The following is a 23776-nucleotide window of genomic DNA, read 5'->3' as shown; positions in this document are numbered from 1 at the left end:
CAAGTTATTTTTTTACGGTACCTAGTTCTGGCGCCCACAAATAAAGCTCATTGTGTAATAGATAACACCTACGTCGAGAATTCATTAGATTTAGAAAGTCACTAATAGGCGGGCATTAAGAAAACCGCAGGTAAAGATTAAGCTAACCTACGCTATTCGGAGCACGGCAGAATAATTATAGCATGTATCCGGATAGCAACAAGGTCTGTAGGTAAATTTTCCAGACTAAAGGTTATCCACTTTTAAAGGTTATCCATACATACAATCAATATAGGGACTGAGTTTTTAAAATTTGTTTTATTATGTATGAAATGTAATCACATCAAACTATGAATCAATTAAATTCCCTTTAGTGCTCTTATGGACTCACAACTTACACAAAAGGCGACCTTCTATTATTTCTTTAAGGCTACCTTGATTCACATAAGATGTGTAGAATTGATCAACTTGTAAGAACTATAAAAATAATTTATACTGCAAACAAAGTTAGTTTATTTATAACAAATAATTTATTCACAGTTAAAATCCTTGATCACATCTATAAAAACTACGTAAACCGGACGCAGTATCACGAAATAAACCAGCTCTGCTACGCTGATTATGCTGAACCCGAGGAAAAGGCTGAGCAAGCCTCCTATAGCCCCTGAAAATAAAAATAATAAGGTAATAAACAAGTATCTACCATACAGTAGAAGTCATGAAAATGTAAGAGATCACCCAGCTGTTAGCATACATTTTGGTTTTCTGTGACTTAGATATAAAGCGCAACACTGCCTAAGGAATTAGGGTTTGTATGTCCGCTCCTTAATGTTCACTGTCTAAATAATTGTATATTTAAAGCAGAAGTCAGAAGCAATTTATTGATATGCATCTGGGTATGAAATAATATTTAATCTATTTGCTCACCGACAAAATAGTAGTCGTCATACTGAGCATGTCTATGTTGACCCAAGAACATATCTTCGTAAAAGTGTACATTCAGTTGTGTTAATTCACCTCTGTAAGAAAAAATTATAACTCATTAAGTATAAAATATTGTTAAAATGAGGTGCGATAAATCCGCCTTTGCTCAACATATTCATAATGTTTGTTTCTACTACATATTTTTGTTTACACATTATTATTTTTTTAGCAATAAAGATAATCTGTATTGTATTGTACCAAAATTAAGAGCGGCAGGTAAGCTGCTGTCAATTAATAAAACGTGGGCCTTATTAGCTAAGCTGCTCAGTCCCATAATGCAATGGTTAAGTAAGTATGATATGTTTTGAATAAACTATTGTACTTAAACGTTTGTAAAAGTACCCATGAGCAAAACAATTTACCGTTGTGGATCACCCCATGTCGGGGACGGGTCACCAGGTTCCTTGACCAGGTCGGAATAGAAGACCTGGCTGTAGTAGATGACGTCATTACAGGATGGGTGGCAGGAGTTACTGCTGCTGTGGGAGACCTTGCCTTCTTCGCAATCGTCGTAGTAAGCGAAGATTTGCTGCTTTGTTACTATACCTGAGAAAAAGGTTAAAGATACTGTTGAAATGAGTAAAAATTTTCTTTGACCTTTTTCAATAACATTTCAAAATATTACAACATAAAAATTGTAAATGTGCTTCTTCAATAAAATATCCAAACCTTTGACTTTATCAATGCACTCGTAATCAGCTATTGTGGAACAGATAGGATCTTCTAAAGCTTTTCCTGAAACAAAGCATTACTTAGTTAAAATTATTCATTAATCTTACCTATTCTTTTATCTTGTTAGCTTTTCAAACAGGCACCTAAACAATCCATATTACACTACTCGCTTGTAGAAATCAAAACCTTCAGTAAACAAAAAAGACAATGACGTAATAAAACTCGAGCATCTTAACATGATTTAGGTAAATAATGAATTTGTTGAAAAAACTGAACAGTATCATACTCGGCCAGTTGAAAAGCGAGCAGTTACATTGCAACACGGACTCTCGTATAAAAATGTCCATTTTACAATTCGTCTCCGTATAAAACTGGAAATACTCCAGCTTCCTTTCGTTCTGGAAGTAACACTGCCTTCGTTCAGGGTCTAACACCCTCAAGCCCACGTCTGTTTTGTACGTAATCGGTGACACTTCCACTGTTGTCATCTTATCCATTGGGATACGAAGGACAGTGCTAGTATAGGCATGATTGGTTGGAGATCTGATGAGAACCTGGAACAATTAAACATCATCTATGTATTACTTCTCCCTTATAACGATTTTCATTTAATGCCAGCTATTAATTATCTTGTTGATAGTTAAGAAAGTATGAATTAAGATTCTACACAGTATTGTACTGACGTACATATTTGGTTAACACTAAAACGAATTAGTGAGAACCATGGTAGAACAATCTTCTTTTAACACAATTGGAGCCTCTAAACGTCATTGAAATCTCGGGTGATCAACAACTAATACACTCCCACGTCGTACACCACTGTCCTTAATATTTTCTTGGTGGCACATCAGTAGTCTGACTATGTATCGGACGCAATAAGAAGAAATGGTAAGATAATCGTAGATCCATTGCTAAAGCAAATCTCCGAGAGTCTAGACCGACACTGACCGTAAAGCCCAGGCTGTTTCCATCACAAGCGAATTGGTGCTCGCTTTTATTCAAAAACAGTTCCACGTCCAGACCAAAAGCCTCTCCAGCTAGCATCACCCTGTATGGGTAGATGTTCGGGTCGGATGGATAGTTCACTGGATACCCTCCGTCTAAGTTCCAAGACAAAGCACTTTCATTTGGGACGGTGGAAAAACTTTTGTGCCAAACTAGCATATCTTTGGTCCTGGAAAAGAAACGTCTTGTTAATTTGTTCAGTTTTTCTGTCAGTTTCGTGACTATTAATAATATCATTACATTAATAGCATGATTTCGAAACAGACAAGATCTTTTTTCGATTATTATATTATAATACTTACATGCCGCTCAAGGGCAGGCTGTTGAAAGCGTAACACAAGCCGTAGTCCGTGAAGATAGGTCTAAAAAACTCTTTGCAGCAATCAATGGTGGCTGACGTGGTATCAGGTTTGGCAGGCCAGTTGCAGCGCTTGACTACGTCAGAGCATTTTAAGGAACCCTGAAAATTAAAAGAGTTCCATATCAATTAGGTATTATAATACGTACAAGTTCTGAAGCTGAAACTAGTGCTTTCCAGACCTTTCTATTGCTCATAGATTACAATAAAGATATTTTGCTTTACTTTTTAAAGAAAAAGAGTTTATTTTATTATAATTTAATGAGTCCATTTACCGCGTTTAAAAAGTTCTGTAAAAGAATATTTTCCTTAGGAGTGAGTCGTTCCGCCAATCTTGTGGGAAGAACACGCGGGCAAATATTTGAAGCGAAGAATTCTTCTAGTCTAAAAAAAAATTCAAAATAGATGTTTATATTACGTTAATTTTTCTTTGTCATAGTGTTATTAATTTTAATTCAATAAAATCGAACGGCGGTATATTTAAAATCGAGCATTTTTAGTTTGTGATACTTTTTATCTCAACTTATCGCACCTGCACATTGTATACACTTACGGTTTCAATCCCGAAACATTGACAAACGAAGACTTGACTCTCAAATGCGGACATATGACCACCGTTGGAAACGGTACTGCCCAGATCGGGGTAGGCAGAGAGTCGATGACGTTGACGAAGGGAGTAGAGGTGTACTTGCTGAAGAGTCTGATGATGTTGATGGCGCAGAAGGCAAGGCTGATGACTACAATGATGATCCAAGTGATGCGCTCTCGGTTGCTGAAGGTCGGCTCGAAAATGTACCTTTGAAATTAGAAATTACACTTTTTTTTAACTATTATTTATTCCTCGCGTATGTAGAAATCATATAATATGGGTTTGGACAGGTATTAATGCTCGTGATCATAATATATTTAAATAATATAAAACTATTATGAATAGAGAGTTATGAATGTGGATGAAGCGAAGGAAATATGCAGAGATCGTGGCAAGTGGAAAGACGTAGTCTCTGCCTACCCCTCCGGGAAAAAGGCGTGATTTTATGTATGTATGTATGTAATATAAAACTATTTATTATGTCAGATATATTTGGGATATAAGATTTTAGAACATTGTGCAAAAAAATTTGACATTTTAACGTAACAATTAGAGACACAAAGTTTTGCAAGAGAGCAGTCTAACAAATTATTAATCATCATAACAAGTAAACAATTAATTACTTGACTCCATGCAGTGATCCTCCGTAGAAAAATTGTTTTAGACCTCTTAACACTTCCCTTGCCCAGAAGTTAGCTATCGTCCCCTTCTTCGTTTCTAAATGATCTGTTTTAACTTGTCTCGTTTCATTATCTCTTGATCTAACAGAATTTAGATATTGGAAGTCCTTCCAATAATAATTTCCATAATACCAACTGGAAACATCTTCTGCTTCTATACTTTGGTCAAACTGAACTTTATTTTTGCTCTGTTCGGTCATTTCAGTTTAATAGATATATTAAGACGGGTTTATAATAATAAGATGAAGAAAATTTATAAATTTATGGTCCTTACTCGGTAAAACCTTTTTGTCCAATAGCTAACCCGCACATAATGAAAGAAAGAAGGTTGTGGGTACTTTGCTTAATTAGTGCATTAAACGTTTGCCTCTATAGTTAAATGTATGTAAGTTGTTAATTAAGTTTAGTCTTTTAAAAAAATGGAAGCAATATTATTACCCAAGAAGAAGAAGAATTAAGTTATGTTAGTAAATTAAATAAAAAAGGAATTATAGATTCTTAACATAGTTATTATATTCAAGAATACAACTTAATGTTACAACTAGACTGCTAACCTCATGAAAGCTTGCCTTTGTCTAAGCCTGTGGGAATACTCATAGAAAGTTGTTATATAAATAACTGTTTATTACGATGATGATGATTAACATTAAGGACATCCGCGCCAGTTAATCCAACTACAACTACAAAATAAATATTATTTCCATCAGAAATATTATAACGGATGAAAATAAAATTTCTGTATGAATACGAGTATACGTATGGGACAAACCCACGAGAATTAACTAGTCATTGCAAGACACTGACTAACGATAACAACACAATTGCAATCGAATGCACTTAGTCGTATTGACAATATTTAACACTACACTGTTCAAACAGCAATAAAGTTAATTGACAATATTCGAGTCTTACGCAACTGCGAAAAAAGAGGAAATACTGTCCGTCATATGGTACTTATTAAGTCCACGCGAGTCAAGTTACTGATAGATTATTTTTTAAATGTTAAATTATTCATAATGATCTCATTTATTTATAAACATCTCACTAGAAATCCGAAACAGACAACGCTTTTACAATAATATTTTTGTGTTCTCATCTATGTGATTACCTATATAGTGGTCACGAGCTTTGTCTGATGAGATTTTATGTATATACATTGATAAAATCGTAAATACGTGGGTACGATTTTATACTTGAGGCAGTAGTCACCCGATAGTATGATTGAAAGTCTTATTTTGCTATCAAACTTGAAAAAGTTTCGCGAGGCCCATGTATTGCCACCGGCGTTTCAATCATCTCTCTATCAAACAAAAATGAAAAGAAAAATGAGTTCTTAGTACTAAGTATACAAATCAAAAGAAGTATGCGGGGATCATGGCTAGCCGAAAGATTTAGTGTTTGCCTTCCTATTGGGAGGGAAGCGTGATTATTTGTGGTAACATAACTAATTACAACTGAAATATTTAAAAACTATTTGGTGGTCGCGTCACTACTGTGAAAAGTTTCTTAATCCTTCCTCAGCCGATATCTGTCTCATCTTTTCTGGTTATACCCCTCTCTTTCTCTCATCTTTGCGCATTCCCAGTTGCACCCTCCGCCGTAGTGCTTCGTGCCTTGGTTCCACTTTGTCCCAAAAGCGTCTTCAGTTTTCAAATCATACGCATATCATCTTGAACGATGTCAAGGTCCAAGGTTTTCCCGGTTGCACTAATTTACCGACATTTCTAACTAAAGAGCTAGTTAGATTAATGCGTACAACACAACTATCTGTAGGTAGGTATGTCAAATTTTAATTATCTGTTGTAAAGTATGTTTAAGTTTGCAACATGAGGTCTTTCACAGAATAATGTAATAAAGTTTCATAAGCTGCGAGACAAAGGAAATAAAAAATATCCTGTACCTCGATTTTCGGGTCTAAATGAATTATTTTCTCATTATGACTAAATAGGTAGGTATGCTGAACAAAAAGTCTTTTGAAAACTGTAGTACATCCTGTACACTTGTTAAAAGTAGCAATTCTGATTTCCATGGAATATAGCTAAGAACCATTTAAACCACCGATATAAGAGTTTTTATATAATCCGTGATATCTACAGGAACATACATAAAATCACGCCTCTTTCCCGGAGGGGTAGGCAGAGACTACCTCTTTCCACTTGCCACGATCTGTGCATATTTCCTTCGCTTCATCCACATTCATAACTCTCTTCATGCAAGCTCGGCGGTTTCGGGTACTATTGACCTGACCCTTGACCCTATCTACAGGAAATGTATTGTTATCCTGTGATTGAATAATATTTGTAAGAAACTCAGTACCTCTCTTTTTGTACAGGGCGTTAAACATTTTTAGAGCTGTAGGAAATGCAGTATCCTGTCCTGAAACCTTATAATTCCTGAATATCCTGCACGCCAATGTATAGCTTGCCATAGCTTGCTTTAACTGATCTTGATACTTTAGTGTTGTATACTGAACCGCAAGGAAAATTTGTTTCTTGCTTTCCTAGGAAAATACGTTATGTGATTTCGACTGTGCGTTAATCAATGTCAATCACCCGTGTGAAGAGTCCCCTACGTCTTTTTCCGAACTATATATTCCTATGCATAAATTAGTGAATACTAATGTGGTTTAACTGAAAAGAGATAAAAAACAAACAAAGTTACTGTGACATTTAAAATATTTATTCTTGCACTCGTTGTTCTCCTTCCGTTTCTATCTTACATCTTGACAAATTAATTGTCACACAGAATAGGATTTTGTTAAAATAAATTTTATGTTCAGTTTGAATTTTAAATTTAGAATGAAATATTTCTTCTTTATTAATTACAAGTATACTATGGAATAGCTATTGCAACTACAATATTTGTAACAACAGTGACATACAAATAACTATCATTAGATAATGTCAGTCAGGTCGGGTCACTGACACCGCGAGTGATAAGGAGGTATGAATAAGATTGACTATTTTTAACAAAATACAATATCTTTTCGTGAGACAGTTGGTTAAAATTCCGTGCCGTGTGATCTCTATAACTATAGTGATTATTTTTTAATTCTGACTTACTTAAAGCTTGAACCACCATCTGAACATCTTCCTGGCTTTTGTTCCGGTTGTGTCAACCATATAAAAGGGCCCGAGAAGTCCACTTACGACCACGAATCAGAAACGGGAAAGTCAGGTTTATTTACGGAGAGACTCCGGTCTAACCCCTAAGTCCATATAACACGGGAATCTTATCAGTTTCGATGATTTTTCCACATTTAATGGAGAATGAGCAGGTTTTCTCAAGTAGTTTTCCGTTACTATAAGAACAACGTTAGGATTTAACCTAATGAATGTATGTAAAAGTAATTGGTGCAATTCTGGAGTTGGATTTGAACTAAGGTGTCTTTAACCAGGTACGCTTACGAGTATAATGTCTATCTCACCGCTCTCAACGAAAGAGTTTTGATAACGTATTTTTTAAATTTGTATGTTGTGTGTTTTAATTTGTAAACAAAATTTTTAACACATGATCAAAACTGTTTACTCGACACACATTTAGGCTACTGTATATATCAGTAAGTATTCCTACACGCGTCCAGTCAATTATTACAGTAAAGTCGGTTATCTGGTTTTGTCGTGTATTCAATAACTGAGGTAATTTACTTCATTAATCATTTATTTCATTGTGTCTTGTGATAAATTGTTTGTATCAGTGGCAACTTTACACATGTGTATGGCATTTTTTTTTGGTATTTCGATAAAGCTCTACCTACCTGTTTCCGGTAGAGTATTTCTTCTTTGGATGTCGTAGGAGGTGTTTGAGAGGGAAAAACACCAACAAGTATCAATTCCTAAGGTTGACGTCAGGTGAGCAAATGAATTATTTCGAAGTGATTTCGCTTTCGCGGTTTGTAGGTATATCACTTACATAAATAAATAGGTACATATAACCTAAAGGCATTAACATTGATCTTACCATTTTTTTCAGTAGAAGAACCGAATTCCAATAATTATTTAATTTATATAATGCCAACGAATAAAATATGAAATATCCTACTGTACGTAATTTATCTCCTCTGACCCAAATATCGGCATCGTTATAGAAATATCAAAAGCCAAAAAAAGAATCTTTACACCAACACCACCTTAAGTGCTTAATGACTATTATCTTATACAAAAGCCTTATTGAATTGTATAACTGCCCTTTTCAACTCGCTTCTTGTTCCCATAATGTTTTTCTTTTTGCCAATCATTTCGGAGTTTTTGGATTACGGTTTTTAGTATAAAGTTGTGCTTATTCCTTTTGGCGTTAGTCCCGGTTACACCCCCTCACCCCTCTGGAGAGGAGCCCGGGGTGCGCCTTCGACTATGATACTGGATGAAGCGGCTCTCGTATGACCTCCGTAACTTTTGCAGAGGAACCTAACCCGTATGGGATCATGGTTATATTAGTATTGAGTTCATCACTATACAATGTTGAGTCACATCATATTAAATGGTTATCCGCGATATAAATATTGATTTTACTTTTAAAAATACATAAGTACCTATCCATAAATCCACCAGAATCATGGTTACAGACGAATCCTGACATCTATAGAAAGGTATAGACGAAATATGGCGATTAAAGCCAAAAAAATTTTTTTTCTTATATTTATATTTTGTATTTCAGAAACAATGTCGATGCAGAGGTTACTCGGTACAATTGTTGTACTAGCGTTTGTTAATAAGTGTAAGTTATATTCTTTGTTTTTTTTTTATTTCGAAAGTTACAAAATAGCTTCGTCTTACTAATAACACAGATAAATCTATAACTATTTTAAAACGACTTACAGCCCGCTTAACACTTCTTAATAAGTCCAGCAATTGTGTAGTACAAAATATAATGTTTTGTATTTTTTGCACAAACAAAAAATATAAAAAAATGGAAATCTTGGAATGATCAATAAATGATTTTGTTGGTTTATATGTTTCAGCGTCTGCCATAAACTGCTACTATTGCAACAGCGCCAACAACACGGCGTGCCTGGACCTCACGAAATATGACGCCGAGGAGCTCTCCCGGATCATCCCGATTGTGGACTGTGAGAAGGCCATCCCTAGTCCTGTAAGGCTCAACTTCTTTTGCCGGAAGATTATACAAACCAGTAAGTGTGTGTTTTAAGTACTATTAATATTCCAGAATAACCCTAGAATACCACCCAAGCTAATAAAAGCGTAGTAAAAAGAGAAAGCAGACTCCAGATCCTGAAGTATAGTGGCGCAGGTCCACACAAAGAGAGAAAAAGAAATACTTATATTAAAACTAGCGACCCGCCCCGGCTTCGCACGGGTGCAAAATTATAAATGTAATTATACATAAAAATTCCTCTTGAATCACTCTACCTGTTACAAAAAACCACATCAAAATCCGTTGCGTAATTTTAAAGATTTAAGCATACAGACAAACAGACTAAAATAGCGACTTTGTTTTATACTATGTTGTGATTATGGAAAGTAGTAAGAATAGTATAGTCGAGAATCCCACTTAGTTTTGAATTAACTTAATTTGAATAATTTCTCAGTTTTGTCATGTCATCTGCTTAAAACGTATACATACATATATTTAATCGTAATACGTATTTTTCCTTTACGAGGTAGACAGAGCCAAAAGTATCGAAAAGACTGAAAGGCCACGTTAAGCTTGATGAAACTGAGATTGAAATAGTGAAAGGTAAGATCCATCGTCATTGAACAAATAAGGATTAATATTTATCATTAGGATAGTGAAACGAGTGTCATATTTTTTTTTTGGGACTAATTGCACAAATTGAGTTTGCCTCGAAGTAAGATCGAGACTTGTCTTACGAGATACTACCTCAACGTTACTATATTTTATAATATATACTTATATAGATAAACATCCAAAACCCAGACCAATCAGAAAAAGTTATTTTCTCATCATGATGAGATGCCAGGGCATGCCCTGGCCGGAATTCAAACCTTGGACCTCCGGTGTCAAAGACAAGCGTACTACCGCTGCGCCACAGAGGCCACCATATACATATGTACGCACGTTTGAGGATTAAACGACGCAATGACTGACAGTGTGAAATCAAAGAGCGATGCCTTTCGTCAGAAATATACCCGGGAATATTAAGCAGGCATAATGTTGGACATCTAAGGAAATCTCATTCCATGTTTAGACAAGCGTAGGTATGTGTACCTACCTTAATTGTACTAAAATTAATTTGGATGAGTTCATTAATAACCTGTTGCTTTCTAAACTGGTCTGGTAGCGAAAAAAAAACAGGGTGTACCAGCTGGTTCTCTTTCCAAGCAGATAGTAAAAATCGATGAAGGGAAATATAACAATAAACGTGGAATTCTTCTTTTAGGCCATGGGCTGGCAACCTGTCATCCTATTTGTTGTATCTCAATTCCATCATTGAACCATACGCTTACTGAACGTGGCCTTATAGTTTTCAACTGTGTCTACCCCGTAAGGAAAATATGTATAACGCATCTTTTTACACTTTATACACATTCTCTTCATGCAAGCTCGCCGGTATTTTTGACCCGATCTTTCGCCAAGATATCCTCGATATGTGTGAAATTATTTAATTATAAAATATATTAGTTAATAAGTGAGCATTACATATAAACACACTCATTGTTTGGTTCGGCGTTAACCCAATTTTACAAAGATAACCCGGCGATCCAAATTAGACGTATTCAAGATACACCAGTTTTTAGCAGCGGTTTACTTCTAACTAATACTCTTGATTACTTTGGTCGACGGTAGTAGTTCAGGAATCCGAATTTTGAAATAGGGCTTATTCCAGAGTGCAGAATTTCTAATAGATATTTTTACAGTGCAGAGTGTAGGCAACCTTCTTGGTATACGCCATAGCAACGGTTGCCATGGTGTTTCTTAGAGAGATGTCAAAAATAATTCTTACTGTCAAAGTTTCTTAATTTATACGTTGAATAATATAGACATTTTAAACTGATTATTTTCTCCTCTTTTCTCCTTCTATCTTCTGTAGGAATAAATAACTTTTATAACTATACTTCCTACACAGAGAAACTTTGTGAACTAGAACATTGAGTCAACCGCATGTGTATGTAACCGTGAACCAATTTGGGTTTGCTTCCTCTGCATTAGTTCCGGGAGTCAGATGGGAGTTTCCCCATACCGTTTTCCGCAATTCAACAGTGTAGTTAGTTATACCTAACACAGTATAAACATCGTAGCTTCTGTCTTCTTCTGTAGTTCTGTGAACTCGGTCAATGAGCAGCTGAACTAGTTTTTACGAGTATTATAATATTTTAATAGTCAGTGCCGTGTGGCTCCCGGCACCAATACAAAAAAGAATAGGACCACTCCATCTCTTTCCCATGGATGTCGTAAAAGGCGACTAAGGGATAGGCTTACAAACTTGGGATTCTTTTTTAGGCTATGGGCTAGCAACCTGTCTAGCAACTAGTTAAATCTTAATTCTATCGTTAAGCCAAATAGCTGAACGTGGCCATTCAGTCTTTTCAAGACTGTTGGCTCTGTCTACCCCGCAAGGGATATTGACGTGACCATATGTATGTATGTATAATATTTTCAGTCTATCATACGGATGCCCAAGCCAACGTGAGAGTGACCCGCAGCTGCGGCTGGGTGCCCAGCCACAAGCCGTGCTATCAGACCAGCAACCGTGACCACCTGGAGACGGTGTGTCAATGCTTCGATGATATGTGCAACGCTTCGCAACATGTCGACCCGAGCGAAGCAACTGTATTGTTCCTCCTATTAGCATGTGTTTTATATCTTTTTAAAGATTAAATTTGTGAAAAAATATTTTTAATTTATATGACCTAGGTGACAAAGTTCTAAAATTAAAGATGTATCAAACTTTATAATGTAACTGAAATCAGATATGAAAAAACAGAGCGATATGAAAAAATTGATCCGCAACCGACGCAAAGCCTGGTTCAGGGCGGTCGCACACTGCTCTGTGTTTGTTTTTCACTTATAAATAGAGCATAGGAACTTTGTATATACTAATCAATCAATTAACGAATGCGACAGTGTAATCTACCGTAAGTTGTAGTCCCAGACTAGCAAGCGGGCGGGGCTATCTTTCAACGGTGTGACAACGCTTCGGGGAAATTGCGATGGGTTACATAGGGCCATGACAGCGCCTTCTATTCGGGGTAATAGTGATTATTGAGTAACACGCATACAAAATAACGCCTCTTCTCCGGAGGGATAGGCAAAGACTTATCTTTCCACTTTCTTTCTTGGATAAATATATAAATATATACCTACGGGACAAATTACACAGATTGAGTTAGCCTCGAAGTAAGTCCGAGACTTGTGTTACGAGATACTAACTCAACGATACTATATTTTATAACAAATACTTATAAAGATAAACATCCAGGACCCAGGCCAATCAGAAAAAGTTCTTTTCTCATCATGCCCTGGCCGGGATTCGAACCCGGGACCTCCTGTTACAGACAAGCGTACTACCGCTGCGCCACAGAGGCCGTCGATGTAAGTATAATAATTTGCCGAGGTTCAATGTGGCCTATATCAGTCTCCGGCTTGTTAAATATAGATTGTCCCGCATTTAGCAAAGCTAACAATTGCGGTCTAGTAACCGCCGTAACAGCTGACACGCCGCCGTGCAATTCGCGGGCGATGCAAAGCCCGGCTCGGGGCGGCCGCACACGGCGCCGTGTTTGTTTGTTACTTATTTAGAGATCCGCCGTCCGCGGTGACGGCGCTAGCGGCGATGGGAAGTGCCAAAGGAATTCTTTACGTTTGTTTGTACAACGAAAAAATTATTGATGATTGCTATATGCAAATATGTAATTAAAATTTACTTATAGACGAGATTTCTTCTAGTCAGTCTGATATATCTTATTACGATCTTAGACCCTTTTGAATATAAATCTTCACAAATATAATTATTCTAGCGCGCCTTTTAAAATTGAAGACGAGACATAAAAAAAACAAAAACACTTTAATTCTATTTTAAGTATGGATTTCAAGAATCGGAGTGCCGGCACTAGCTTGGGTTTGGAGCAGCACAGGAATAATTTAAAAACATACTAAGGTCTTGTTTTTGAACAGGCGCCGGATAGAAGTTATTTGATAGATAAATTCTTCTGAGATGATTACTTACAGAAGAAGAAAAATGTACGCAGTAGCGGTATAAGGTCTATGCCACGGCTACGGACATTTTACCGAGACTATACTATCCGCTACGTAAACCACTACGCCGTAGCTAACTGCTACGCTAAGTTACGAGCCAATGGGGCTGGCATAGCTTGCGCGACGCCGGTTTTATAGCGCGTTAAACTCCTCCTCACACTTCTTTTATTATGACGTAAAACGGGATAGCAATCCATCCCGTTTAACGTCATAATAAAAGAAGTTTGAGGGAAAGAAATAATTTATCGCTCTACTGGTTCCCTTGAAAATATTGCGAAGGTCAAACGGGAGATACTTCGCTTTAAAATGTGACTTACGCCATCCAAGATCATGGTTACAAGTGCGCCCCAGGCTGTATTCCTGAGAGGTGAGCATGTAACTGTACTAATTCCAGGGGGGTAATTGATGTGAGTATTTTCGGTAAATATTTTTCACGAATTGCATCCATTGACATATTACAAAGAGATAGATATAATATTTAATATACAATATAATAAAAAAATGTGTCATATTTAATTATTCTTATTAAAATCGCAACTAGTTGTTCCCGGGATGCTATGATGGCCTTTGTTTTTAATTTGCAGCCAGTGCAAAAGATAATCCCCATACCTTTCCAAGCTAATAATAAAACGATTTTACGATGCTGATATTTCTTGGAATATAATATTTAATTTTCTGCATACAGTTAAGAGAAAAACCACGTGGTTGAAGAATTTAAGTGATAGGTTCCACTAGAGCAGCTGCCTCAAAAGTTAAGATACGTAGATGGTCACCAATCTACATCGGCACTATAGAATTACAACAAAAGGTAAAGTTAAAAACAATGATTGATATACTAACGTTTTTCCTGATACCACTATCAGGACAAACTACAAACTTCAATTAGTGGTTTTAAATGTTAGTGAATGTACAATCATTCACTTTAAATCCATAACATCTAAACTCCTGTCAAGGTTCGTGGATAAGCCACAGGCCTTATACATAGATCGTATGGCTTGTCTTTGAAGTGATCCGAAGATTTTAAGAGATAGAAGGCATGCTTTTTCAACGTTATAGATTAAGGGATCAGGTACGCCTAAGACTACGATGCAGAAAAAGTTTTTATCATATCAGCTTTTATAATTTTACTAGTATTTTTTTTTAGTAATCTTAAAAGATGTTTTCGTTTAATAAAATGATAAGTAACAAAAATTTTTGTGACAATTATATTGTCTCTTTAAGAAAACCTTTATATAAATATACTTACTTACACAGTTCTCGTCGCGATGAGACAGGATACTAGCTTAAAAAAAATCACCAACAGTCATGTAGACTCCTCCTTTATTTCAATAAACTGACGATTTACAAACAATTAATCGTAAATACTTTAATACAGTTAGCCAGAATCATTTCGTGGATTTTATGAGTAAAGCTATAAAAAAAGAATCCACCCAGCCTTCGAAATAATCCTGGCAACTAGAATATAACAACTCTACTATTTATTTATTACATTTATTAAGTTAATTCCAATGATACGAGTTCCATTTACAAATTCATAATTTTATAAATCGAATCTTACAAGCAACTAGTGACGGGACATTTGGGCTATAGTAACTGGTATTTACCCGTTAAATTATCTCTATGCTAGAACAGACTTTTATTTAGGGCATTATTCCGTGTAGTTTAGTATTGCAGCGTGTTTAGAAGAAATGCAAGTTAATTTTGTTTAGTTTGTCTCTTTTCCCGCTCAACAGGTACGGGGTCCATTAGTTCGGGGTCACTATGGTCTCTGCTTTCGTTCTGGAAAGTGATATCTGTTGAAAACATAAATATTAATGTAAATTTAACCATCTGTCAATCTTATCATCAAAGAAATGTGTAGATAAATATTGATTTTGTTAGTTATCTTCATCATCCCAAAGACAAAAGGATCAATAAATTTATGCCTATAAATAATTGCTAAAAGCTGTATCTGTGACAGTCTTAATACGTGATTATTTTAAAAACACAAAAAATATGTATCATTCTCATGTTTTCCTAGCTAAAGTGTGTGTTAACTGAACCTTACCATCATCCTCGCTCTTGAAGGACCTGCCGACCCTAGGCCCGAACCACATGCCGTTGTTGTCCGAGACCCCGCGGCGCTTTGGCAGCTGCATGTCAGAACGGAGGGCGTCCTGGAACAGAGACGGATCGCCGCGACCCACCCGCGGGAACGCGTACAATTGCCGCTTCTCTAGTGGCTCGTATTCTGTATTTAAAAAAAAAATCAAATAGCTTAAAGCATTTTAGATTTTTCAAACCTGTTAGTTACCTCTAACCCATAAGTTTTGACAAAAAATTTAACAAAAAAAATTACTTGACCTAAGTTTATTATGTGCAATTATTATCAATTTATGCTATACGATTTTTGCAAAAATCTCGTGTTGACTTGCTACCTTTTCAAGCGGGAGGTTGAAGCCTCCCGGTGTATGTAGTAAGCCTTCCTTCTCTTCAAAGCAAATCTTTCATTGTACGGAATTAGTGTAGCGTTAGTTATCTTAAGTACAGTAGACGTATATGATAAATGTCGAACAAATTACATTACAAATAAGAAATGCCATGCATATTTTTATCAATCAATATATAAAAATTACAACTTCTCAGCCTAATGTGGTATAAATATCTGAAATCTGGAACACCTGATGCAGCACCATGATGGTCTACCTAAACTATAGGAAATATAGAAATGACATCTTAACAAAACTCGTTCAATCACTCGAATTAAGTCGTGGGCATCAACTAGTTAATAAATAAAAATAATATCTTTCTAGAGATTACCTCAATACATTTCCACTAAACAAAAAAGAGAGTGTGAGGAAAAGTTAGGTTACCTAAATACATTTCGCTGGGGGGTAATGGGACCTGCCACGTGTGTCGGCTGGCGCGGCCCACGCGCGGGAACGGGTACAAATTCAGCACGCCATCTCGACGGAGCTTTGCACTGTTGTCTGATGAAGAAGAAAAAATTACTAGCTAAAAGCTTTATATAGCATGTATATTAAAGCAAAGCTATAAATAGGCTTTGCTTGAGTATACATGCAAACAGGTGAACTAGTTTTTTTTAGACTTGAGTTTACATCCAGTTTCAACGATAACAGTATTTTTTCCGGATGAAAGATACTTTGTCTTTTGTGGTAAACTAAGTCTGCCAAGCGTGAAAAGGTTACAAAAATACAAAACAACAATGTGTTTTAATCCAATACATATATACATATAATCATGTCTATATCCCTTGCGGGAAAGACAGAGACAACGGTCACGCCAACATTCAGCTGTTATTTGGCTTAATGATAGAATTGAGATTGAAATAGTAACAGGAAGTTTACAAGCCTATCCCTTAGTCGCTTTTGACGACATCCATGGGACAGAGATGGTGTTATTCTATTCTTTTTTCTCTTGTGGTCGGGAACAACACGACATATTTTATTCAATTAGGGAAAATAATTGCAAATTAAATACGCATATTAGTATAAATTTATTTGATCGAGTGTACTATTTTTGAACAAAAAAAAAAAAAGATTTCCAGAAAATGGAAACTGCTTTCCTAAATTGACTTGAAAGGGATGAATTTAGGTCGGCATGTCGGAAAAATAGTGGTAAATAATAAACCTACAGCGGGGTCTATTCTCAAATTGGGTGACAAATGGCCACCGTGACACCTGTAGGTGTATCTAATCGAGAACCGCCATCGATTTCAATATAGATTCGAGCATTTTTCCAATATCTTTAATGCTTCAGTTTTTTTTTCGAAATATTCGGTTCACAAATATTTTAAAATTTTTCAAAACTTCACTCATGTATCTTTATCAGGATAGCAATTTTTTTTACCTAAACGGAATGCGGTCTACTTAGGAAAAACCCAGTCATCATCTGTGTAACATTGACGGGTTGTTTAATAAAATTTTATCTCTAATAAATCTAGCAAAAGATCAGAGGTAAGAAAGTGAACTATGTAGTAAAGGTGGGTTGATAATTTATTTATGTTTCAATATTAATGAATACGCTTCCAATTTTTGGGGCTTGCATTGTGTGATGCTAACTCAACGAATATCGATCGATATATAAACGGTTTTATACTTTGACCGTGTTTCGAACTCGGGGTCTTGTATATCAGAGGCATGCACAACACACTAATGCCACAGAGGCCAATTTGAAAGTTGTACATTCACAAATACCAAAATGAAATTTCAAAATTAATTTGAAATTTCCAATTAGTACAAATGAGAACGTGTGAGACAATTATATGTTACTCCTAAACTTCTTATTATAGATCCCTCAACTTAAAGTATTCTTAGAATCTATTAAGTACCGCCCGCCCTTAACGATGGTGGCAAATCTTCCATTAAGTGTTAATTTGAAGACTTTACAAAGGGAAGAAACTTAACGCGTGAGAGACCACCAATTAGCTATACAATAAGTAGGTACATAATATTTAAAAAAAATAAAATTAACATGTTCCTTCTGCAACCCATTTGACCTTTTATTTGTTGACTACATAAATAAAAATATCTTTGTCTTGTGAATTTTAAACATAAATTAAATTGTAATCTAATTTGGAACAAATTATCGTGAGAAAACAAGAACAAAATTAAAAATTTTGAAACACTCGCGGCGGTGATTGTGTTTCCTCCTAATTTTGTATGTCAATCTGTAAAAGAAACGGATATACCTACCAGAAATTTTCAACTTTTATGTACAAAAATCACGCTTCTCATCCGGAGGGGTAGGTTGAAACTAGATCTTTACACATTACTAAATAGGTCATATAATCACATTAATGATTGTACGAAAGTTGTAATCGACAAACAATTAATATTTTATTTTAAGCATAAAGTTTACTTACTACTACTATTATTGATACTCAAACATTACAATCTTTTTGTTTATCTGTAAATTTTGAGAATTCTTCGTAAGTATAGCAATAAAATTTCATAAACCGCTTTCTACTGTTGACTTGTAAATCTGAATAATCCGCGAGGTTAAGCCTCAAACGCATACAAAAATTACAAGAATTATGGAGTTATGAATGAGTTGGAATTGTGAAAACATTCAAGAATTAATTTGGTGGGCTTCTGTACATCTATAACACAATTTAAATGTAGAGATTATTCATATATTTGTAGTTAAGACCTTCTGAATAACATAAATAGATAAATTAACTCTTTATAGCACCAAAAGAAAATCAGAAAGAAAACTTATAGCAAGTTGCGTAATATTTGTACCGATAGCATTGCACTCTTGAAACATTAAGGCAACAAAACTAAAGGTAAAGGTAAAAAAGAAACGAGTTTGTATGTTTGTTAGAAGTTCCAAAAACCTCAGAAAATCTACGTAAGTTTATATCTCTATCTAGAAGATTGGACGCACCGCTACGCTTCTAAGTAGTGGCTTCTACGTTATATAAATAAGGATAAAATAAATATTGTTTATGTTTTCCCAAATTAAACTTTCTGTATATTTGCATGTAATTACTCAAAAGCGATACAAATGTGTGTGATCGCTTAGAAAAACAACACTATATTTGTTCTAGCTCGATAAATGATAAATATAAAAGTCTCAGTAGGACGTCTCAGTTGGAGACAGTCACTATATTAAAATTAACATAAACCAGAGTCCCTTTCGCCTATAGAGCGCGCATTATGTTTTCTGAACATGCTCTGCTTTTTTTTAACTGAAAAATAATACAGTTAGCACCAGGAAACATCTTGTTAATACGGTAAAAATTACGAGGCATATTAAATAACATTTATGAGAAAATCTTGGATTAGTTTTGGGTTAAAATTTTACATAAAAACAACTTGCGTCTGTTCTCCGCAACCTTTGCCTAACCTAACGTTTATTGAATCATGAAAAATCTACACCAAACCAATTCGCCTCTTCTGAAGACACATGAAGTGGTCTTATTCGAAAGTTCCTGGAACCTTACGGCATCAGATCGGTCCGCTATTATTAAAGTTAGTAGGGAAGTAAGTTGGCGTCATAAAGCCGTGTCACATGAGCCCAGTGACAAACACTTACGGTAAGCACTCGCCAGGACGGACGTGAGGAGGATGAGACAGACGGCTACTCGCACTATTGACTGCATGGCGCCTGGGAACAAACACATAGGGTTACTTTCAAATGTAGAGTGCGGATTAAGATTTGAGCGAACCACAAGGTTTATATTTTGTGTTTAATATTATGCTAATAAATTTAGGATTCTTCTTTTAATGGTCTATACTAGCAACCGACCTATGTCACTTTTTCAATCTCAACACTGGTCATGGTCTTATAGTCTTTTTGAGACTGATAGCTCTGTCTACCCCGTAAAAGAAAAAAGACGTAATTGTATGTATGTAAATATCATACGATAAACCAATAAATTAAAAACATATTAAGACTATCGAAATGAAAAGTGAAACTTAATGGATAAATTAAAAAGGTTCTGCCTCTCCTTTCCCCATCTTGAAGTGCTCCCAATTACACCCTCTGCCGCAATACTCCTTTTTAACATTTCTCTCTGATCTATATTACCAAAAGTTCATTACTAATTCAAACTACCAGCTCGCAGTATGAAATTATAAACTTAATCGTTTCACGTGAGAACCGCAACAAATATTATTAAACCACAAGCTAAAATGTTCGTAAGCATCTTATAGACGCTTAAGCATTCATATCGTTACGTACTTAAAATAATATTCTATCTTTAATCTTTAGAAGTTTAAATGTAAGTTATATTACGTAGGTATGTAGGTTGTCTAAAGATTTGATAGAAAGATAAAACCTGTAGTTAAATTGAGTTATGAAAATGAACTTATCGGATATTCTTTAAATAGATCTCTATATCATATATGATATATACTAGCCGCGACCCGGGGCTTCGTTCCCGTGGCAATTTCAAGAGAAAAGTACCTTACATGCAATTCCAGGTTATATTCTACCGATTTTCGTGAAAGACTAACAATCATACACACATTAATACATCCTAACAAACTTTAGCATTATGAAAAATAATTTAATTCAATTTTTCTCGACATACTTACAACTTCATAAAACAAACGTACCTTTTGTAATTCATTCCAAACATTAATACCTTTGTGGACTCAGACTTTCCCGGTGTATATTTTGCATCATTTTTCAGTTTTTTCCATTCATTGTGCACTTTACACGGGGTTACAAAAGAATTATAAAAGTTTCGTCTTGGCGTTCATTTGAATAGAGGATGAGATAAATCAGAGGTAAAGTTTTCATTTTTATGCGTCTTTGGGGTTCCGTCAACGACTTAGCGTACTAGTTTTATTACCTGGTAGTTATTTGTAGTACTGGTGATTACATACATAAATACATATGGTCACGTCTATATCCCTTGCGGGGTAGACAGAGCCACCAGTCTTGAAAAGACTGAATGGCCGCGTTTAGCTATTTGGCTTAATGATTTTTGAATTGAGATTCAAATAGTGACAGGTTGCTAGCCCATCGCCTAAAAAAGAATCCCAAGTTTGTAAGCCTATCCCTTAGTCGCCATTTACGACCGACGTGCAGGGAACCACACGGCACTACTGGTGATTATTTGCGAAAAAAATCATTTATTTAAAAGTAATTTGTAATAGTTAACTTCGGATACATGTTACAGTATAATTTGTGAAATCTCGATATTTGGATTATCGAGATGTATACCAGTAACGTTATGAAGAAATATTTTGATGTTGTGAGACTTTAAAATATAAATTTTCATTATTAAATATAGTATCGTTGTCAATATATTTACCATACATAAAATCACGCCTTTTTCCCGGAGAGGTAGGCAGTAACTAAATCCTTCCTCTTGGCAAAATAATATTAAAAAAGGGTTTTGTACTAATATACAAATATACAATTACTAAAAAATGAACTGGCATTCTTTGGACCTATTAATTGTATAACTACATTTTTACAAATAACAAAAGTAATTGTATCAGGAACCACGTACATTTTGTCTTGTCCTGTTTATATTTATAAGTTACGAGCAGAATGCGGTGCATTCAGGAAATTAACTAGATACTTTTTATATTCGCTACTGTGGCAAGGAGTCAACCTGGGTATTCTATTTTAGTTTGTTTTTGCAAGAAAAATAAAAAGTAAAAAATATGTAGGTACTATGCTGTGTCACCTTTCCGTGTTTTTCTCTCCCTCGTCTTGGCGTGTTCCCAGTTACATCCTCCGCAATTAAGCTTCGGGCCTGGATTCCTCTTTCCTACTTTTTTCTCTTCCTCTTTCCTACTTTTTCTCCACTTCTTCCAGTCTACCACAAGTTCAGTTTTATTAACTGTCGCAAGATACGAATAAGAAGAATAAGCACAAAAACTAGTGAGATAACCGTAATTGAAGCTGTGTCAGGGTTTTCCAGTTAACTTATCATGAAAAAACGAACGAAAACGGCTGCGTGTACTTCATTATACTATTTTCTTTGCGAATATCAGGGCTTTTAGTGGGCCGCAGCCGGGATAGAAGCCAGGACGACACGAATTACTTTTTGAATAAGTTATATAAAATACAAGGTTCATACCACGTCTCAAAATATGTAACACGTCTTAATCCCTTACGGGACAGTCGGAGCCAATATTTACAAAACGCAAAAGCCACGTTTGATGGATGTTTTATTAATGGAAGTTAGATTGAGATGTTATTATATAGAGACCGGATACAAAGTAAAAGGTCGGTTCAGTAAAAGTTACGCACAAATTGAGTACCTACCTACATACATGGAGTTTAAGGCTATGTTAAATCAGTCTAGAAACCGACAATCCCAAGAAAAAAAACAAAGAAAAAATGTGGAATTAAGTATCTTAGTCATCAGTCAAATTATAATATACAGACAAATGACGTATAGATAGAGTTAGCTCCAAAATATGTTAGCGGGTTGGAACTATACATGTTATGTATATACATATTATGTGTGTAATATCCGTCATATCCCAAGAGACAGTTTAATTTTTTTCCAAGGATTTTTTATCATTACCCTAACCGAGGCTTCAACCTGAGATATTGTGACTGAAGCAAGCGCATTACTACTGCGCTACAGAGTAACAAAAGCTCAATTTTAATTTGCTGTGCAAAACTTTTAATTTCGAACTTTCGAAATGTAGATAGATAGATAGACTTTTTATTGCCCCATAAGAAAAAGAAAAACAGAAAAAAAACACAGGTAATGAGGTACAATGTACTTACTATTTCTGCGGTTCACCGTCTGTGCATTTACTTACAAGAAAAAAAAAACTTCTTTTTAAACTATTTAAATGTTTGAAACAAGAGTGAGCCCACCTCGATGCGCTACCTGTTGCTCCTGAATGCTGTAACGCGGGCTGAAACCACTTTATATAGGACAGGACGCCCTCGCATCAGCGGATCTCAAACTTTCGGGATACGTCGGGCATTAAAATTGTATATAAAGTTTTACAAAATGAGTATATGTACTTACATATACAAAATCACGCCTCTTTCCTAGAGAGTCAAGTAGAGACTACAACTTTCTACTTGCTACCATACTAACATACTTCTTTAGCGTCATCCACTCTTCATAACTCTCTTAATTCGAGTTTATCGGTTTATATAGATTATTTAAAAACTTAGGTTACAGGTTAGCTACTTGTTACTATTTGTGTCTTAATTCTGTCACAGCTGAACGTGGTTTTTCTTTCCAGTATTTGAGACTGTTCACTTTGTCTACCCATATATTATCGAAAAACTTAGTATCTACTTATTGGGCGAATGTACCTACAGTCTAAGACAAAAGTGCATAGATAGGCACACTTAAAATAAAAAAAAACATCTTTTGGTAACAAATTGGGTTAGATTAGCTAAATAGTTTTTCGTCACAATATTCACCATGCTAGTAGGTACCTACATGCTACCTTTAACGTCGGGTTGGGAAACTGTGCAATCAGAAACCCCTATGATAAGAAAAAGCCTAGGCACACAGTACTTATTAGAACATCGAATGGAATAGTAAATTTAATGTTCAGTTTTGGGAATAAAACTGATAATTAAACAAAAGTAAATTGATTGAACTTACTAGAAATTATGTAATACTTCGATTGTAATTTAATTTGTGTCAATTAGCAATAGAATACTTGGAATTTTGAGGTGAACTGTTGCAAAGTTTGAGAGTCGCTGGCCGCTGTGGCTTCGGAATCACGTCCGGAGTTTTGATATAATTCATTTAGGGCTCACCCCTATTTGATGCCAATTTCATCTGGATACAATATACCAAATATTCAGTTTTTAACTTATTTTTACTTTATAAAAATAAAATTCGTAAAATTTAAAATTACCATACGTTTTGCATATTCATTT

At 35.3% G+C, this 23776-nt stretch overlaps 3 protein-coding genes across 3 annotated transcripts; 1 reads left to right on the top strand and 2 right to left on the bottom strand.

Annotated features, from left to right (window-relative positions):
- Positions 1 to 509: 509 nt before the first annotated feature.
- Positions 510 to 4467, bottom strand: LOC106135642 (pickpocket protein 28-like). Its single transcript, XM_013335998.2, has 10 exons — positions 4211 to 4467; positions 3552 to 3794; positions 3274 to 3382; positions 2943 to 3100; positions 2584 to 2809; positions 1922 to 2189; positions 1633 to 1698; positions 1326 to 1509; positions 907 to 998; positions 510 to 643 (listed from the first exon to the last, which is right to left on the bottom strand). Exons 1-10 carry the CDS (start codon positions 4465 to 4467, stop codon positions 510 to 512), a joined length of 1737 nt encoding a protein of 578 aa, XP_013191452.2.
- Positions 4468 to 8043: 3576 nt separating this feature from the next.
- On the top strand, positions 8044 to 12067 carry LOC132903125 (uncharacterized). The gene is made up of 4 exons (XM_060950489.1): positions 8044 to 8118; positions 8924 to 8983; positions 9228 to 9398; positions 11850 to 12067. The coding sequence occupies exons 2-4, from the start codon at positions 8929 to 8931 to the stop codon at positions 12065 to 12067; spliced, it is 444 nt and encodes a 147-aa protein (XP_060806472.1). The 5' UTR covers positions 8044 to 8118; positions 8924 to 8928.
- A 2698-nt stretch (positions 12068 to 14765) lies between these two features.
- On the bottom strand, positions 14766 to 22753 carry LOC106135644 (CAPA peptides). Its single transcript, XM_060950385.1, has 5 exons — positions 22652 to 22753; positions 19484 to 19555; positions 16297 to 16413; positions 15492 to 15674; positions 14766 to 15237 (listed from the first exon to the last, which is right to left on the bottom strand). The coding sequence occupies exons 2-5, from the start codon at positions 19548 to 19550 to the stop codon at positions 15140 to 15142; spliced, it is 465 nt and encodes a 154-aa protein (XP_060806368.1). The 5' UTR covers positions 19551 to 19555; positions 22652 to 22753; the 3' UTR covers positions 14766 to 15139.
- Between the last annotated feature and the right edge of the window lie 1023 nt (positions 22754 to 23776).

This window comes from Amyelois transitella, chromosome 21 (assembly GCF_032362555.1).
Source record: "Amyelois transitella isolate CPQ chromosome 21, ilAmyTran1.1, whole genome shotgun sequence".
In the NCBI taxonomy this organism is placed as follows: Eukaryota; Metazoa; Arthropoda; class Insecta; order Lepidoptera; family Pyralidae; genus Amyelois; species Amyelois transitella.
This window is presented reverse-complemented; position numbering and strand designations above follow the sequence as displayed.

Excerpts from the sequence above, each read along its gene's own strand:
- LOC106135644 (XM_060950385.1), bottom strand. The coding sequence starts at position 19,550 with ATGCAGTCAATAGTGCGAGTAGCCGTCTGTCTCATCCTCCTCACGTCC. Across the intron at positions 15,675-16,296 it reads CCCCAGCGAAATGTATTTAG|AATACGAGCCACTAGAGAAG; the intron begins GTAACCTAACTT and ends TTTTAAATACAG. Across the intron at positions 15,238-15,491 it reads CTTCAAGAGCGAGGATGATG|ATATCACTTTCCAGAACGAA; the intron begins GTAAGGTTCAGT and ends TGTTTTCAACAG.
- LOC106135642 (XM_013335998.2), bottom strand. The coding sequence starts at position 4,467 with ATGACCGAACAGAGCAAAAATAAAGTTCAGTTTGACCAAAGTATAGAA. Across the intron at positions 2,810-2,942 it reads AGCCTGCCCTTGAGCGGCAT|GACCAAAGATATGCTAGTTT; the intron begins GTAAGTATTATA and ends TTTCTTTTCCAG. Across the intron at positions 1,510-1,632 it reads GTGCATTGATAAAGTCAAAG|GTATAGTAACAAAGCAGCAA; the intron begins GTTTGGATATTT and ends CCTTTTTCTCAG.
- LOC132903125 (XM_060950489.1), top strand. The coding sequence starts at position 8,929 with ATGTCGATGCAGAGGTTACTCGGTACAATTGTTGTACTAGCGTTTGTT. Across the intron at positions 8,984-9,227 it reads ACTAGCGTTTGTTAATAAGT|CGTCTGCCATAAACTGCTAC; the intron begins GTAAGTTATATT and ends TATATGTTTCAG. Across the intron at positions 9,399-11,849 it reads CCGGAAGATTATACAAACCA|TCTATCATACGGATGCCCAA; the intron begins GTAAGTGTGTGT and ends TAATATTTTCAG.